General features: G+C 38.1%; 1 protein-coding gene and 1 long non-coding RNA gene across 7 annotated transcripts in view; one reads left to right on the top strand and one right to left on the bottom strand.

Moving 5' to 3' along the window:
• The window catches only part of JPH1 (junctophilin 1), a 91539-nt gene that overhangs the window by 62387 nt on the left and 12962 nt on the right, over nt 1–16190 (top strand). For 5 of the 6 annotated variants that reach the window (XM_035316540.1, XM_035316537.1, XM_035316539.1 and 2 more), the window contains exon 4: nt 14030–14694. In XM_035316540.1, the coding sequence (XP_035172431.1) occupies nt 14030–14694 (665 nt within the window). Of the gene's footprint in view, nt 1–6587; nt 6647–14029; nt 14695–16190 lie in introns of those variants that run through there. The other variant, XM_035316541.1, reaches the window with a different exon arrangement.
• On the bottom strand, nt 12786–13309 carry LOC118161318. Its single transcript, XR_004747942.1, has 2 exons — nt 12958–13309; nt 12786–12915 (listed from the first exon to the last, which is right to left on the bottom strand). It is a non-coding gene; the product is annotated as an uncharacterized LOC118161318 (long non-coding RNA).

Raw genomic sequence — 16190 nt, 5'->3', positions numbered from 1 at the left:
GAGCGGAAAATAAGAGGATGAATCATAGAAATTAGCAGCAGAAAAATGTTCCAGAAGAGTATGTGGCCAACTGCGTCAAAGGAGGTTGAGAATAAGGTACTGGTACTGAGATATGACGAAGAAATCAGCAGAGGCTCCTCAGAAAGTATCAGATGAGGTTAAAAACATATTTGTTGGGCAGTTGCTAAACAGTGAAGTATGGGTTAGATTTGGAGAAGAGGAGCAGTAAGGGGTTATGGCAAATAAAGAGTTTAGAGGTGTAAACCTAGAGTTTAGAGTTGAAGAGGGAGAACTGACACTGTGTAAGACTGGTAAGTGACATGGTGATTGGGGTTTTTTAAAATACAAAGATCAATAATATCTCGGGAAAGAAGCCAGAATAGGACGGAGGGCTAAGCACATGCCCTAATTTTACCAGAATTAAACTGATTGTTGAATTTGTATAGTTATAGCATTTCCAGTGCAGTAGTCAGATATGTTAGCCCACTTCGTAAGTTTCTTAATTGAGTCCATTGCTACAAGTAAAAAATTAATTTTGCCAGGAGTGCGGTGCAGCTTAATGAATACTGCCATGTTTTCATGACATAGAATCACAGAATCACAGAACTGTACGGGTTGGAAGGGACCTCGAAAGATCATCGGGTCCAACCCCCCTGCCAAAGCAGGATCCTCAGAGCAGGCTGCCCAGGTAGGCATCCAGACAGGCCTTGAATATCTCCAGAGAAGGAAACTCCACAACCTCCCTGGGCAGCCTATTCCAGTGCTCCGTCACCCTCACTGTGAAGAAGTTCTTTCTCATGTTGGTGCGGAACGTCCTGTGCTCTATCTTGTGGCCGTTACCCCTTGTCCTGTCCCCACAAACCACTGAAAAGAGGTTGGCCAAATCCCTCTGTCTCCCACAGAGATATACATACTGTTTCTTAATATTGAAAAATATTGAATTAACCCTTTACCATCCAACAAAATTCATAAAACCTCATACTTTAAAAGCAGTGCATTTTGGATCTCTTTATTTGACTCTTGCTTTTGCATCTTTAAAGTTCATAATTCAGTGTTTTTTTCAAGGGAATAAAGGAAACTTTTTAAAATCTGAAGTCTTCCATTACCATATGATGACATGATGAATCACAGTGGCAAGTAATTCTCCCTTTGAAATGTATAGAGTTTAAGTCAAGTCAGTAATGTGTATATAAATTCCTGACTAGAATCAGCAGAATCTGAAACTCTGTCTAGTTACTTTCCACATATAAATCATTCAAATGTAATTTCAGTTGTTTGATGACATTTCATGTCTTCCCAACACTGAGTCTAACTGTCACATAATCCACAGGAATAAGAAATGCTGATGTCTAGAACCCAAGCCCTGGGTGCATATCCTCGGCTCTGCTTTTTTATTACTCCTAAAGCAGAAAGGTGTTTAGAGAAAAAAACAGTACAGGCACTGTTTCTTTGTCAGATAAGAATTCTGAAAGAGCCAAAAGTTAGAATGACTGGTGAAAATTTTACTTGGTTATTAAATTTACTAAATAACAATACTGTTGTATTGAAAAGCATCTGACAGCTATGAATGATATTTTTCTTGTCCTCCAAAAATCTCTAGGTTGTGTCATTTTGTGGTTTCTTAAAGTTGCTTAATGGAAGTGGTTACTGTTTTAATCTGAAGCTAATTGAGATGTATCAGTAGAGCAACTACTATAAATTAAGTAATTTCTAATATATGTGAACAGATGGACCAGGAGCTTGGGGGTTAGTTTGTGTAAGAAATTTGGTGTAAATTTTTTTTAGTATATGGTATCAAGTTCTGTAAAGGCAATAAAATGCAGGACAGAAAAACCTGCTCTTTCTTCCGTGTTTGTATGTGGCCCAAGAAGCAATGCATGTGATACAGCTTCAATAGACTATTATCAAAGCCTCACGGGGAACTGGGATGCTTATGTTGACAGCTTTGATGTTAAATAGTTCTGGTTTTGATCCTGAACTAAGATAAACTGTATATTTTAGTTAAAAAAAAAAAAAAAAAAGGACATGACAGTTACTAATTCATAATATTTTCAAAAGGAGGATCAAACTTGTTTAGATAGTTTTCCTGTTTTCCTGTCTGGTTCCAATAGGAATACTGGATATTGTTGATGAGAGGAAAAAAAAAGTAATAAATGGAAATGTAAAATAGCAAGGAGAGAGAAGCCTAATAAAATGACCAACAGAAATTTTTAGTTGTCTCATGGGAGTCTTTACTAACAACTAGCTAAATATCATGGGTGATATGTTGTGTGTTTTTATAATATGGTGAACAACATTATTTAAATCAACAGGCTGTAGTGAAGTGATACGTTGCAAACACAAGCCAGAACAGAGAAAAACAAAGTTCTCAGTAATGTTTCACAGATAGCAGAAAGTGAGCACTACCATTCACACCAACAGCCACTCACCAATTGCAAGCTAGTTTGCAGAATTATCAGACAGTATTTAAATTGAAGACAGTGACTTGCTCCTCAGAAGTGCTATGAGACAGCCTTAAGGGGCTGACAGACTCAGCCAGTTGGAGATGAGATGTGAACCTGCTCCTGTTGAGGTCAGTTGCCAGACTCCCATGGAGCAGGATGATAGCCATGCACCTGAAATGTGATCCAGCAGGAGAAGTGTCTATTCCAGGCTGCATATACAGAAGCACGTCATGGAGAAGAAGGGTAATGGTCCCTTCTCTGCATGATGCCAGTGACATGCACTCTGAAATAGTGTCTATAGCTTTGGGCATCGTCATACAAGGAAAGCGTGAACATGCTGGGAGAAATGTAAAGAAATATGATTTTACTGGGTAAAGAGGGCTATTACTCCACATTAACAGACTCTCTATATACATACTTACCTCTTCAGATAATATGCAGTTGTGATGAGAGCAAAATTATAGCCTTTCACTTCTGCCCATCCTTTACGATAGACGTAAAAGAGCTTAAAAATCACCACTGCTGCAGTTAACATTTGCTAAATTTTCCAGGGATTTTTTTTTCCAATTTTCAGAAAGCAGGTTCCCATGGACAGAGGTTCTTGTTCTTAATAATAACAGTAAAGCACAAACTGACCATAGGCTTCAATCTCCCTCATGCCCCATTGCAGCCTGGCTGACCTAAAATAGGCTCTGCTTTTTTTCTGTGAAAAAGCTAAAAGTTACCTTCTCAGCTATTTCATATTAAGCAGCCTGCAGGCTCAGAAGCATTCAAGTAGATTATAGCACGTGTGTTATTTAGCTGGGAGCATTCATGTTAAGTACAATGTGTGTATATTATCCAGCCTGGAAAATTGAAGCCTGGCCTAAATACAGGAGCCATATGCCAACACCATATAATCTTGTCAAATATTTTTTTGAACTTCTGTCAGTATTCATCAGCAGAGAGTTAGGGTAAGTAAAGAAAGCCGTGCAGTAATTAAGATTGCTGGTCATGAGCAATTTCTGTGCCCATGAGCTGATGTCCCAGTGAGGTGTTAGAGAGTTGCGCAGCACTCAAAGTGTTGTCTATCATCTGGGATAAATCTGTTTCATGTTTCTAGTGGTAATGAGTCCAAAAGTGTAAGAGCTTACACACTGTAATCTACTATGCAAATACTATTATGAATTTTGTTTCTGTTTCTACAAATGTCACAGCAACTTTAGTCACCATTAAAACAGTAATAGAAATGAAGCAGAGATTGGACAATCAGAATAAGTAGATTGTTTTTACTTAGTGTTGGCTGCAGACAGTTTTTAGATTCATTAGTCTATTTTTTCCTGCCCTCACATCTTTCAGAGTATACACGTATGCTCCATAATGACGCATTTAGGAACCTTTTGTGGAAGGAGATCTTACTTTTAGAGATTCATTTGTTCTTTATTCTTCAATTATTTATTGGAGAGCTGTTGGGAATACAAAATTAAAAATACAAGTTGTGTATTATATACAGGTATGATAATGATGGGACGACTCAAATTAACTTCAGATTTGCAGGAACTGACAGGGAGGGAAAGAGGAGGCAGTCTGAGCTCCTTACAAACATTTCTGTTGTGTCATCCTACTGTTAGACTCACAAGTTTGTAATGTTGTATATGATTTCCGTTTCCTTTTTTTTTATCTTTGTTGTTGCTAGCAGCTCAAGTCCAGGTGCTTCAGAAGACAATTTAATACTTTCAAGAGGTTTCTTACAGCATTTTGAGATAACATAATATCATATACTTTTCAACAAATACCTTTGTAGTTTTAGATCTCATTCTCTGTGTGAAATAGATAGACTAGTAACAAAGTCGACAGATCACAGGCCACACTAACAGTTACCTTGTGTTGTGCAAACATCAGAACAGAGTAAATACAGAGGCATAAAAACTAGCCATGGGTTTGGCCAGGTGTATGCATGTGTCTGTATGTGTAGCCAGTAAATAAGTAACTCAGCAGTCTTGGTCTTTGTAAAGTCTGTGACAGGAAGTGTTTGATGTAGATTTTTATTGATGTCAAAACCAGGAAAATAAAGTATTGGCAGATATTTTAAACATACTAGACAGATATTCTAGCAAAACTACTTGGAAATTGTTTATGATACTGCACAAAACTGTTTCCTAAGAAGAGTTAGGAAAATAGTTGAGAGGGCATCCTTGATACGCAGAAATTTAAGTGTTTGGGGTTGTTCTACATGAGACACTTAGTAAGTAGTTTCTACCAGTTTTTACCTAGTGTAGCTGCTTAGCTTTACTTAATAAGGAAAGTTGCATTTAAAGCTGAATTGAAAATATGTTTATATTTAGTGATGCTACCTTTTAAAGTTATTCCTAAATGAAAGGTTCATGTGTTCTAACTTTTGTTTCCCAAAATAATGATGTGGCTTTGTCAGGTTGTGGCAGTAGCATAGGATCACATTATACACCATCTTTGGGTTACATTTTGAGATCACGTTGGTAGTACGTGACTTGAAGGACAGCAGGCTACCAGATCAAGTCACAACAGTTCCATAAAATAAATACACGTAGGCATCATTCTCCGTGACGTTCATGGATCTAGTGAGTGTGTAACTGTTGGCACATGCTAGCACACTAGTATTCCTGTTGCTTCCAGTGCAGTAGGAGAAGAAAAGCTACTACTAGGTATAGTGTTTAAGGAAGCAGTAATGTTAACAATAGACTGAAAAAACACAGAAGTCTAAGCTGGATAAAATTTCAGCAAAGGGAAGGTATTTTCAAGGGGGGAGGAGGAGGAAATGAGGATTTAGGAGTGAAAGTCAATCAAGAGAGCTTATAAAGCATCCCAAATAGTAAACACTATATTTCAGGATATGTTTGGATTATGCTAAACATGCACTCTTCTCCCTCATGTTTACCTTGTAGTTTGCTTTCCTAGGCAACCATGGTATCTCCATAAAAAAAAAAAAAAAAAAAAAAGGTATTGGAAGGAATTTAAAAATTAACCCAGGCAAGATTTTTGATTTGACCCTTGCTAGGGAAGTTGCTTATTAGCATTTAAAATACTGGTAATACCTCACAGAAATGTAGATGCCATCAGATGCTAACAGTTAAAACAGGCACCCAAACTTCAGTTTCTTGTAAATATCAACAGACATTGTGAACCATGCCTTCCATTTTAATTCTTATTTCTCTTCTGTTATACACTTTACTTTTAAATTTTAGCAAATGTATGATTTTCTGTTTAAAACATTCTCATGTACGCTGAAGGAGAACCATTATTTGAGATGGCAAAGCCAACTAGGTGCAACCAAAAAAGGGTAATGAGGTCTGTACATGTCATTCAGAAGTAAGGGTATTTCTTTTTAGGAGAATCCCTCCCACTTGACAATCAAGTCAGGTCCCTTCTTGCTGTCTGGGGACCAGATATCTCACAAACTTTGCTGCATGTTGGCCCAATCATGAAATAGTTGTACCTTTCCGTGTTCTGCTGCAGGGACGCTATATTCATTGGAAGGGTGCTGCAGACATCTGGGGGAAAAACATCCTGAACTACAATATCTAAATCAGATAGAACCCATCTCTCTGAGCCCTATGCCTCTTTGAGCACCTTAGATTATGATCATAGATTTCTCTATGGCTACAATCCCACCCTCTCCAACTCCAAGCCCATTCCATCCCAGTTCAGCCTGCCAAGATGGCTGACAGGGCTGCCAAGCATTGCTAAAGCCATAACCATAGCTAGACTCTGCTGTGTTCATCAACACATTTCACACATGACATTGCACAGCTGTCCATTCATTTGGGCTGAATTCAAGCCAGCAGCCTAGCAGTTAAAAGCCTTTTTTCCTGTTACATGCACAACCTTCAGAAAAATAAGGATAAAACAGAGGAAATACTAGTGACGTTAATTATAGTTCTTCCCCCCCTCTACGCATATTCAGAATGAAGCAATAATAAAAAACCCTGTCTTTCCAAAACTTACTGAATATAGTTATTTGCACTTTCTTAGTGACTCATTGAATCTCTTCTTTTAACAGACTGATAAATGATTATTTTTATTTCCCTCACCTAGTTACCATCCTGAATGCTGAGGAATGATTATAAAATAGATATCCTATTCTGAAGTCTAACATGCTAGCATTTTGGATACTTGCAGGAAAAAAAGGTCCTGATCATCAGATATGCCACCAGACTTCTAAGGTTTTATGAACGTTCATCAGAGTAACAAATAAATCTTATCATGAGATCAGAGATATTGTTGCCAACAGTGATACTCTAAAAAACAATTGATCACATCAGAAGATAACAAACCAGGTGAATTTTACTGGCTTATTTCTCAAACAGTATACAGCAATCTGCATTAGTAAAAGATTTTTTTTTTCCCTTAACTAGTAAAGTTCACTTGGAAACAGAAGACTTTAGGTTTTGCTTCAATAATATTATGGCCTGGTTTTGTACTGGTATATAATGAGAAGTTACTATTTCATTCTCCCAAACACAAACAAAATGAATGTTTGAATTCCAGTTCAGTAAAACGTTTCCAATTTCTACAGGAAGATTACATTTGTGGAGACATATCACAGACTTAAGGTTGAACTCCTATGTTAGCTTTTGGTTACTAAGAAAATTTAAATTCAACCCCTAAATTTGACCAAGACTTCCTGTGCAGCTTCAGGTTATCACTTTACCAAGAACTTTGCAAAACTTTAAGCTAACAGTATTTTTTTTGACAACTTACCATTCAACTCAGAGGTATTACTCAGATGAAACGTTTGCTTTGGGCTATGATTTCCTTTTGTTTTAGCTCCCCCATCCATAAAATGGGTCTAACCCATTTGTTATCTTTTATGTTGTATTGTGAACTTTTTGTGATTGTGATTGTGAACTTTTCAGAGGAGAAACTCACTTTTTTTATTGAAGAAGTATTCAGAAGTTTAGTAAAAAAAAAAAAAAAAAAAAAAAAGGGGGGGGGGGGGGCTCTAAATTTGGCAGTTTTGAGGCATTTCTTGGTACCACCAATGATTTGCACTGGAGTTTGCATCTGAACTACACCATCTTGATAGAATAACTTTGATCTTATCGCCATTACCCCTCAAACAGTCAGGTAAATCTTGCAATGAAGACTGAGGGTATTTCTGCTAACAATGCACATGTGTAAGCAGAATTAGAGATCAAATTATCCACTTCCAGGATGGAATTTATCTAGAAATACAACATAAATTTTCTTGAAGCTATTGGCATTTGTTACCTGGGAATTAAATGTGTTAGGTCAAAATACAGCTACAGTTATTACTTAACTCTTTATATAGTACTAAAGTTAGACAGGTTTCGTTATATAATGTGCATTCTAGTAAAAAAAAAAAAAAAAAAAAAAAAAAAGATTTCCTAATAATTAATAAATGTTTCAAATGTACTTTGAAATTGAATCACAAAATTTCAACCTCATTTGTACTTTAAACAGTATTTTCTGGAGCATACATAGATATAGCCATACATAGATATTGCCATCTTTTTTTTTGATCTTCAAAAGACAACTAAAATAATTTTATAATTGAAATACTGTTTTTTTCCTGAATTGTAAGAATGGGGAGTAAAGAGTGGAAGAAGTATCATGAAGAAATTGTAAGACATTTATTAATAAAGTTGTGTTTTTGTTTTGTTTTGTTTTGTTTTGTTTTTCTTTGAGTAGCTGTTTCTTTTTTGTTTTGTTTTGTTTGTATGTTTGTTTGTTTGTTTTTTACTTACTGTAAAATAGCATGGAGTAAGAGCCTAAATTCTATTTCCATATACTAAGAAGGTGATTTTGCTCTGGTTTTCATTTTCCTTTGAAAAACAAATAGAGAAGACTTGCCTGAAGAACAAAATCAGTCTCTGTGGTTAAGAAAACATCAACCTCTAGGTTTTAAATATAGTTATGCAAGTTATGATGACCTAATTAAGTAAAGTCTCCTAGTTAATGCCAGGTAATTCCCAAATTAGCATTTTTGCAGAGAGTATATAATTACAGCACTTTCCATCCAAATTCCTTTTTAAGTGATTTAAAGGTTGTAGCTTGGTGTTCAGAAATGAGAAGGAGAACAGGAGGAGGAGAAAAAGGAGGAGGAGGGAAAGGAGGAAGCAAAGGAGGAGGATGCACCTCTTGTGCAACAGCTAGCCAGTTTACAGGTGGAACGCCAATCCTGAAAAAGGACCAGAGACACCCAATTCCTGTAGCCTGCACTTGTCTATAGGGTCTTATAGGACCTTGCTTCGGTCACATACTGTGCAGGGCTGCAGGACTATCACCTGTCATAGCATGGTGAGAGGCTCTCATTCATATTGCTTAGTGTCTCAAGGTTAGATCAGAAAAACCTACTCTCCCCAAATTTTTGCTGCTCCCAGAATCAGATTTTATGTCCTAGTGAAGTTTCACACAACTTTCCCAGCACTGTGAAAATGTATCCTGTGGAAATTGTTTGTTGATATCAACACAATTCCCTGTCTTAGATAATTTTGGTTCAGGGAAAAACTTTCAAACCTGAGTGTCTGCTGCGTAGACTCTTTACACATGGATCAAGTAAGGCACGTCCAGGGTCATACTAGAGTAAAAAGAAAGTTGCCAGAGATTAGGATGCAGTGGATTAGCTCTAACAGAAAATAGTGCTATGTTGAACTAAAATGTTCTATAATATAGTATATTTTAGTTTACTTAGTACTATTTTAATTCAATATTCCATTTATATTTTAATTCTATATATTACTAAGAACTATTGTATTACTTTATAGTAATAGGAAACCACAGAAGTGTTCTTTTTGTTTGTTTGTTTTGTTTGGTTTTTTTTTAAATGTATTGTCCTACCACAAAGCATCATAGTTTTTGTTTGTTTGATATGTCACTGTATAGGACTGCTTTTCCAATTAAAAGAAGTATTAGCTTAATAATTTTAAGGATATAGAAATGATTATACTAAAGTGAGGCAAAAGGTCATTAAGTTGTAGAAATGTGATTTATGCCAGGTTACTCAGTTACGCATATTGACAATGGAATTCAGAATTGTTCCTTGAAGGGTCACCAGCCCTACTGGAAGGAGTCCTACTTCCTTCAGCACCTTCAGAACTCATCCTCCTTCAGTGCCACCCTATTCCTATATCCTCATCTCTTCCTCTTCACACAGAGGCCAAAATCAGTGAAACTGCCGAGACTGAATAGCAAGAGTACAGCTTGAAGCTGGAATATATGAATCTATATATACAACTTTTTTCTCACTATCCAAGCTGCATTCTGTAATCTGTTTTGAGCTTCAGGTTTAATTCCAAGCTGATAAGGCGCAAAGTGTCTTCTTAGCCTTCTTCGGAAACATTGACTGCATTTACACTATCCTGCAAGATGACATTTTCAGGTACTGCTTGAGCCACAATCCTGAAACAGCACCATGCTGCTAATATGTATACCTCACTAGGCCATGGGAGAAAGCATGCGGCTGTCACCTCTCTAAAAATGCCATGGCAGAACCAGGGCACCCTTCTCTTCTCATTTACAGGGCTGGACATGCTGTCACATCAGTTACTGGAGACCTTCCAGGAGGAAGGACATGTTACACAAAAACTCCACAAGAAATTCTAGATTTAGAAGAACTATGAGTGTGTCTGCAACCAAACCAAAGCATCCCTCACCAGCAGCAATAAATGACATTTGTTCAGTCCAGAGCAGAGCAGGCTGAGGGGAGGCCTCATGGCGGCCTGCAGCTCCCTCATGAGGGGAGCAGAGGGGCAGGTTCTGAGCTCTGCTCTCTGGGGACAGCGACAGGATCCAAGGGAATGGCATGGAGCTGGGACATGGGAAGGTCAGGCTGGGTGTTAGAGAAAGGTTCTGCACCCAGAGGGTGGTCTGGCACTGGGACAGGCTCCCCAGGGAAGTGGTCACGGCACCAAGCCTGCTGCAGTTCAAGAACCATTTGGAAAACGGTCTCAGACATACGGTTTAATTTTTAGATATCCTGTCTGGAGCCAGGAGTTGGACTTGACAATCCTTATGGGTCCCTCCCAGTTCAGGATATTCTGTGATTCTATGATTCTATAAAATGTTCTTCAAAGCAGAGCAGCTCACTACAGGATCCAACTCCCCATAGATTGCACATATCCACACAGTTCTTTCCATTTTTCAGAGGCTATTCCACTCAGCTGCTGGCTAACTCACACTTCAGTGGTGCCATCCAACTGCTGGCTTCACAATTAGCTCTATGAACCAAAACTGCCCCATATCTAAACTTCAGCAGCAAAGGCACATCAATTTTGAACAGGCGGTAGCAGACCAAGAAAGTCAGCATTAGAAAACAGATAGGTTCATCTACAAAGAAACCTGATCGTGGTTAGAAAACATCTTGGTTCTGCTTTCCAGATCAGGTTCTTAGGTACACAGAAGTATCATATGGAGTAATATATCTACAGATTTCTTGAACTGAAAACAGAACTCCATGATTATTTCCTAGACAGGTAAGCCAACCCTACCTTCTTCCCACCTTCAACTCCTATAAAGGATTCCTTATAAAGAACAGGCAGCTAAGCCACCTTCTGGGATCAAATGTTAGTGACTCCCTTTCCAAATATCTATGGCCCTCGTTCCTTCAAAATCGTGCTGTAGAGTTCACTTACACAGAAGAAATAGGAGGAGTCTGTGGCCCATGTCTCTATTGCTAGATAATGCCTTTAACAATGGGGGCATGCTAAGTCCTGACAAGTATTCGTAATCCTCAGAAGAAAGCAGGAACTGTGTTCTTTCTGCTTGGAGTCAGTGGTTCAGACAGGTGCAGAAGCTGATTGTACTGAATACAGTGAACAGACGTAAAAAAAGTCCTTGGCGAGTCTCCAAGGCTAACTTCAGAACAGAGCCAAGAATTCAAGTGTCGGAAAGACATGTCTGGCAGGGTTGGATGCAAGGGATGTATCTCTAATAGTCATATGTGATGTACTGGACGGCTTGGGGGTGGGAGGGAGTTTTTGCTCTGTTACGTTGAAGCAATTGCTCCATGTCTTATCAGACACCTCAAACTTCACTTTGATGCAGAGAGCTACAGCCTTCTCTAGTTGGGCTCAGTGTCACTTAGCATCACATTCTGCCAAATGCCCAGTAAAAATGATACTTTTAGTCTGTTGGCAGTTAACCTCCCTGGAGAGTTCACAGAATCACAGAATCACAGAGTTCCAGTTAAAGATATTTTTTTGTTGGCTTGTTGTTTTTTTTTCTGTTGTTTTTCGCTCTACATGGAGACATGAGCAGCCAAGACCTGGCTCCCTCCTTGGTTCAGAAATTCCAAAATTGTCTGGAGGTTTTGGGAGAAGGCAGTCGCTCTGTTCAGTCATTGAAGGCTTTTAGGTGATCACAGGAAGCTGTGGAGAAGGCTGACATTTTATGAGGCCCAGGCGTGTTTCTTACCAAAGTGCCTTCAGTCCAAGTGCTGTGATATATTAGTAAATGTCAGGTATTTACACATATTGGGAAGTGGAGAGCTGTCACAGGATGTAAGTAATCTAGGTAGGTCAGAAACAGAAAGAGCTGCAGCAGCTTGCTATAGGGGGTACACACAAGATCAATTTGGATGCCACTTGAGCAGCACTGTAAGGCTGAAGAGAGGGTGTTCCAGACTGAGGTGCTCTCACCATAAGGAGCAATCTAGCATGTATGTAATAAATAGTCATTGCAAATTGAGGGCTCCATGGCTTAGGCTTAAGGGTTAGGCAGAGCTCTTGCAACTATCTTTTTCACTTTATACCCCTACTTTTATCCCATGTGACAAAGAGAAGAAAACCAAAGTTTATGTATGTTTGAAACCTCAGTATTATCTTATGCATCTTGGCAAAGACAGAAGGAAACCCCCTACGTGACAGAGAATTTTGTGATTTTTGATTGTAACTGTGATTTCATACATGGTAATTTTAACTTGTGTTGTGCTGCCTTTCCCTTTTACCAAGAAGATTACAAAATTCCCTAAGAACCAAGCCTTTAGTCCAGTCCTTTTGTGCAGGCTTACCTCCTCAAAGCTTCCCCCTCAAACATCATTTGAGAACAAATACTGACTTGTCTAAGTCCAGCTTTCTTTTTCAACAACTCCCTGTTTTCACCAGTGGTTTTCAAAGATACTGAAAACCTTGCAATTCTCCTCCTCAAAAGCAATTCCTTGCCGAGTAGTTCTCATTCTCAACAATGCTTACTTACCAGATGATTCATAACTTCCGAAAACTTCATGCTGCTCTTTGTTCCTTCCTCTCATCTCAGTGCTGTGTAGTGATGCATATGCTTCTGGCATCTGTAAAAACACGGTATCTGCCTAGCACAGCTAGAACCTCCTAGAATCTCAAAGGAGAAAAATGTGTGCAGACATTTTTTTCTGGGCACAGAATTTCTCTGACATGAACCACAAATAAGCCTCACTTACAGAAGATAAAGAAATCAAAGGAAAGTAGCTGTATTAGAAAAGATCGAAGCAGAGAAACAGTTGTACTGTATTTGGCAGGAGCTGTTATTAACATGACGAAGATCATTGCAGTTCTCTGTTAACAGTTCCCCATTTCTGACTTCTCAGAGGCCGGATCCTGGAATCTGGGATGTGGCCCCTAGGAAGAAATGTAGATAATGCTGCCCACAGTACAGACAGATTTACAGCAATTTCATTCTTTCAATAGAGTGTTTGCTCCCATCTTTCCACTGAACTGTTAAATCAGACAACCAAAACCTGGAACAGAGTATATCAGGCAGTTTGTGAACAAGTACATAAAAATACACCTTGGTCATTGAGTCCTCACTAGTGGTGAGTGAGTGTTTGTGGGTGTTTAGCTAGGATTTTGTGCAAGTATATCCTTCATACTGGCTGCTCTATAAGTATTTCCCTAGTGAATGTGACAGAATTTGTCTTCCTAACCTCGAAGCAGGACCGTGTTATCCACTAGTGGGGTTAACCTGAGTCTTCATACGGTAAGTGTGATCAGGTTAGGAAGACAAAGCCAGTGTGTGTGAGAGTTCAAGGCACTTACATCTATGTAAGATAAGCTGATGTGCACACATACAGAAAAAAAAAAAAAAAAAAAAAAAAAAAAAAAAAAAACCTGACTCAGGACCTATATTCTGTGGGTTATAAGGGCAGAAGAGATATTTCATTCTGATTGTTAAATAACTTCCATGTCAAACAGATGCTATCATCATGAGGGTAGCAGTTAAATAGATTAGGGTAATTAAGCAAAGCATACCTCAAAACATAGCTCTTAGGAATGGAAAAAATAGATAGATAGATAGATTGATAAATAAATAGATAGATATGTAAGGTAAGTCAGTTTTCAGTCCCTCAGACTTTCCTCAGAGATTATTTATATACTTTTTACCCTTTGCAAAGCTGAAGACATAAGGTGACTGAACCAAATCAGTAAGGAGTCCCAAGAATTGTCAAAAGCTACAGTAACTTATTAACTTCAACTAGTAAGTGATTTATGGTAAATCTCTGCAGAAGTCAATGAATTTTTGAGTAACAGCCCCTTCCCCAGCATTTTAGCGATACTGGCTAGTCTGACATCCCAATACAATAATTTTACTGTGAAGTCTTATTTTTGTTTTAATATTTTTGTTACACTATTTTTCAGGTCCTGATTATATCAAACAAAAATTTCAAGAAGGAATGGAGGTGAAAGACAAAACTGAAGAAAAAGTTCAGGAAAAACCAACTACCCCAAAAGAATCACCTCACTTTTATCGAAAAGGTACTACACCCCCTCGAACCCCAGAGGCAAGTCCGAGGCATAGTCCTCCTCTTCCTTCTGAGCCTTCTCCTTCAAAACATCTGAAAAGGCAAAGCTCCACTTCTGGGGCAAGACTCAATCAAGAAAAAAAGCTTTTAGCCACAGAGAATATAACACCCACAGTTAACAAGCCTTTATATTCAAAAGCACCAGTGAAGGAGGAGATAGCTGTGAAACACCAGTCAAAGTTTTCAGCCCACCACAATCCCATCAGCACAGAGAATGGGGAGCTGCACGGTCACTACCATGGCTATTATGTAAAATTGAATCCAACAGTGCTTCCACAGGAGCTCAGGGAAGAAGATGATGAATATGTCAACCCATTACCATCAACGCTTGCGCGGATAACACCCTCACAGAAACCAAGTCCTGCTAGATCTGGGGGTAAGCCAGATGCCAAAGAAAACAAACCTGATACGAAAGTTAAGAAACCAGAAATTGCTGCACCAAAGAATCCAGCTAATAATGAGTCATCTTCAGCAGTGGAAAAAGAAGTAGCAAACAGCTCGGTAAGTACTACAGGAAAGCTTTTCACCTTCACTGCCTATCTTAGCGCTGAGCTTTTCAACCTAAAGACAGGCAAGGCTCAGACTTCTGTTAAGTCGTTATCTGGATACAGTCTGCTACCTAGAACCCTCTACACCCAACTGGAGTGGGGAACACTTGTTCCAGTCCTTAACAATACTCTTTTCGAAAACTGGGACAGGACAGTTGATAGCCAGATAGCGACAGACTTTTGAAATATAAATCTCTATTGCATCCATAAACATAAGAGTATTGTATATTCTTTAAAAGTATGTTAGTGTGTATGTTTGTTTATGTGTTTTGTGTGTGTGTGTGCATGCATATTTGCAAATATACATATACATATATTTCTGTGTTTTTTCTTCAAAGCAACATTTGTTGTGCCTCAGTGGATAATTGGGCAGCACTAGAAGTTGCACAGCTAGGCTGTTGCCATGATATAGAAATTACTGCACATTCAGTAGCTTCTTCCAAAAATCTCGTTAAAAATAGAATTCAGCAATTTTTTCCCATCACTTTTTAAAGTGCCTAAGGAACTGATGACCATCATCAGGAGCTGTATAATTTGCAGCTACCCTTACAGTACATTTCAATGTAATTAACATCAACACAGGAGTTATGTTCATGTGCTTAAAGAAAGGTAATTTTGAAAAGCATGAAAACCTGGTAATTACAAATTAGTTGGCATTCAATTAAATTTATGCAGTATATTGTAGTCTAGCCAGCATGTGTTGCATTTCTGGAACTTCAGGTCAAAGAATATCAAAGGCAAAAAAAGCAGAAGTCTGTATGGGCTCCAGAGATGACAGACATATTTAAGGAAAAGTCCATTGAGAGTTATTAGCACAAGGATACCACCTCAAGAGCTTAGGAATTTCTTGAGCAACAAGTTGTTGGAGACTGGAGGGTATTTGGGAAGAAGTATCCCTGTACACACTTGCTCTGATCTCATTCTCTAAAGGTCTGCTTTTGACTACTGTTGGAGTCAGGATTCTACCCTTCAGTCTGACCTAGTCCAGACATTCCCCTATTTTCATTTCCTCTCTGTGTTGATTGTAGTCTCTGAAAAAAAAGGCAGTTGTGCATCTAAATATGTATTGTTTTAAAATGCATACTTGTAACAATGCTTGAGTTTTAATGTGGAATGAAAAATGTAGCTTTCTCTGTCAGAAATGGAGAAGGAAATTTAAAACTAAAATATTAAAGATATTAAATCTAAAACTAAAATATTCAGATCACTATGAATCTGAATGTTGTTTAGAAATAACAATTATTGATAGTTATGCTGAAAAGGAGAAATAACTAATAAGCATTCATATTCTGCGTTAAAATATATATATATATATTTGCATTCAGAACCTCTGATGATAATAAAAGTACTGCTGCCCAAGAGAAACTCGGCAATATGTTAGTTTTAGATTCTGAAGTTATCCTCTAGCAAATGAGGAAGTGTAAATAATAGTGATAATTATTTAATAAG

This window comes from Oxyura jamaicensis, chromosome 2 (assembly GCF_011077185.1).
Source record: "Oxyura jamaicensis isolate SHBP4307 breed ruddy duck chromosome 2, BPBGC_Ojam_1.0, whole genome shotgun sequence".
In the NCBI taxonomy this organism is placed as follows: domain Eukaryota; kingdom Metazoa; phylum Chordata; class Aves; order Anseriformes; family Anatidae; genus Oxyura; species Oxyura jamaicensis.
Note: the sequence above shows the minus strand (reverse complement) of the source record. Positions and strands in the feature narration are given on the sequence as shown.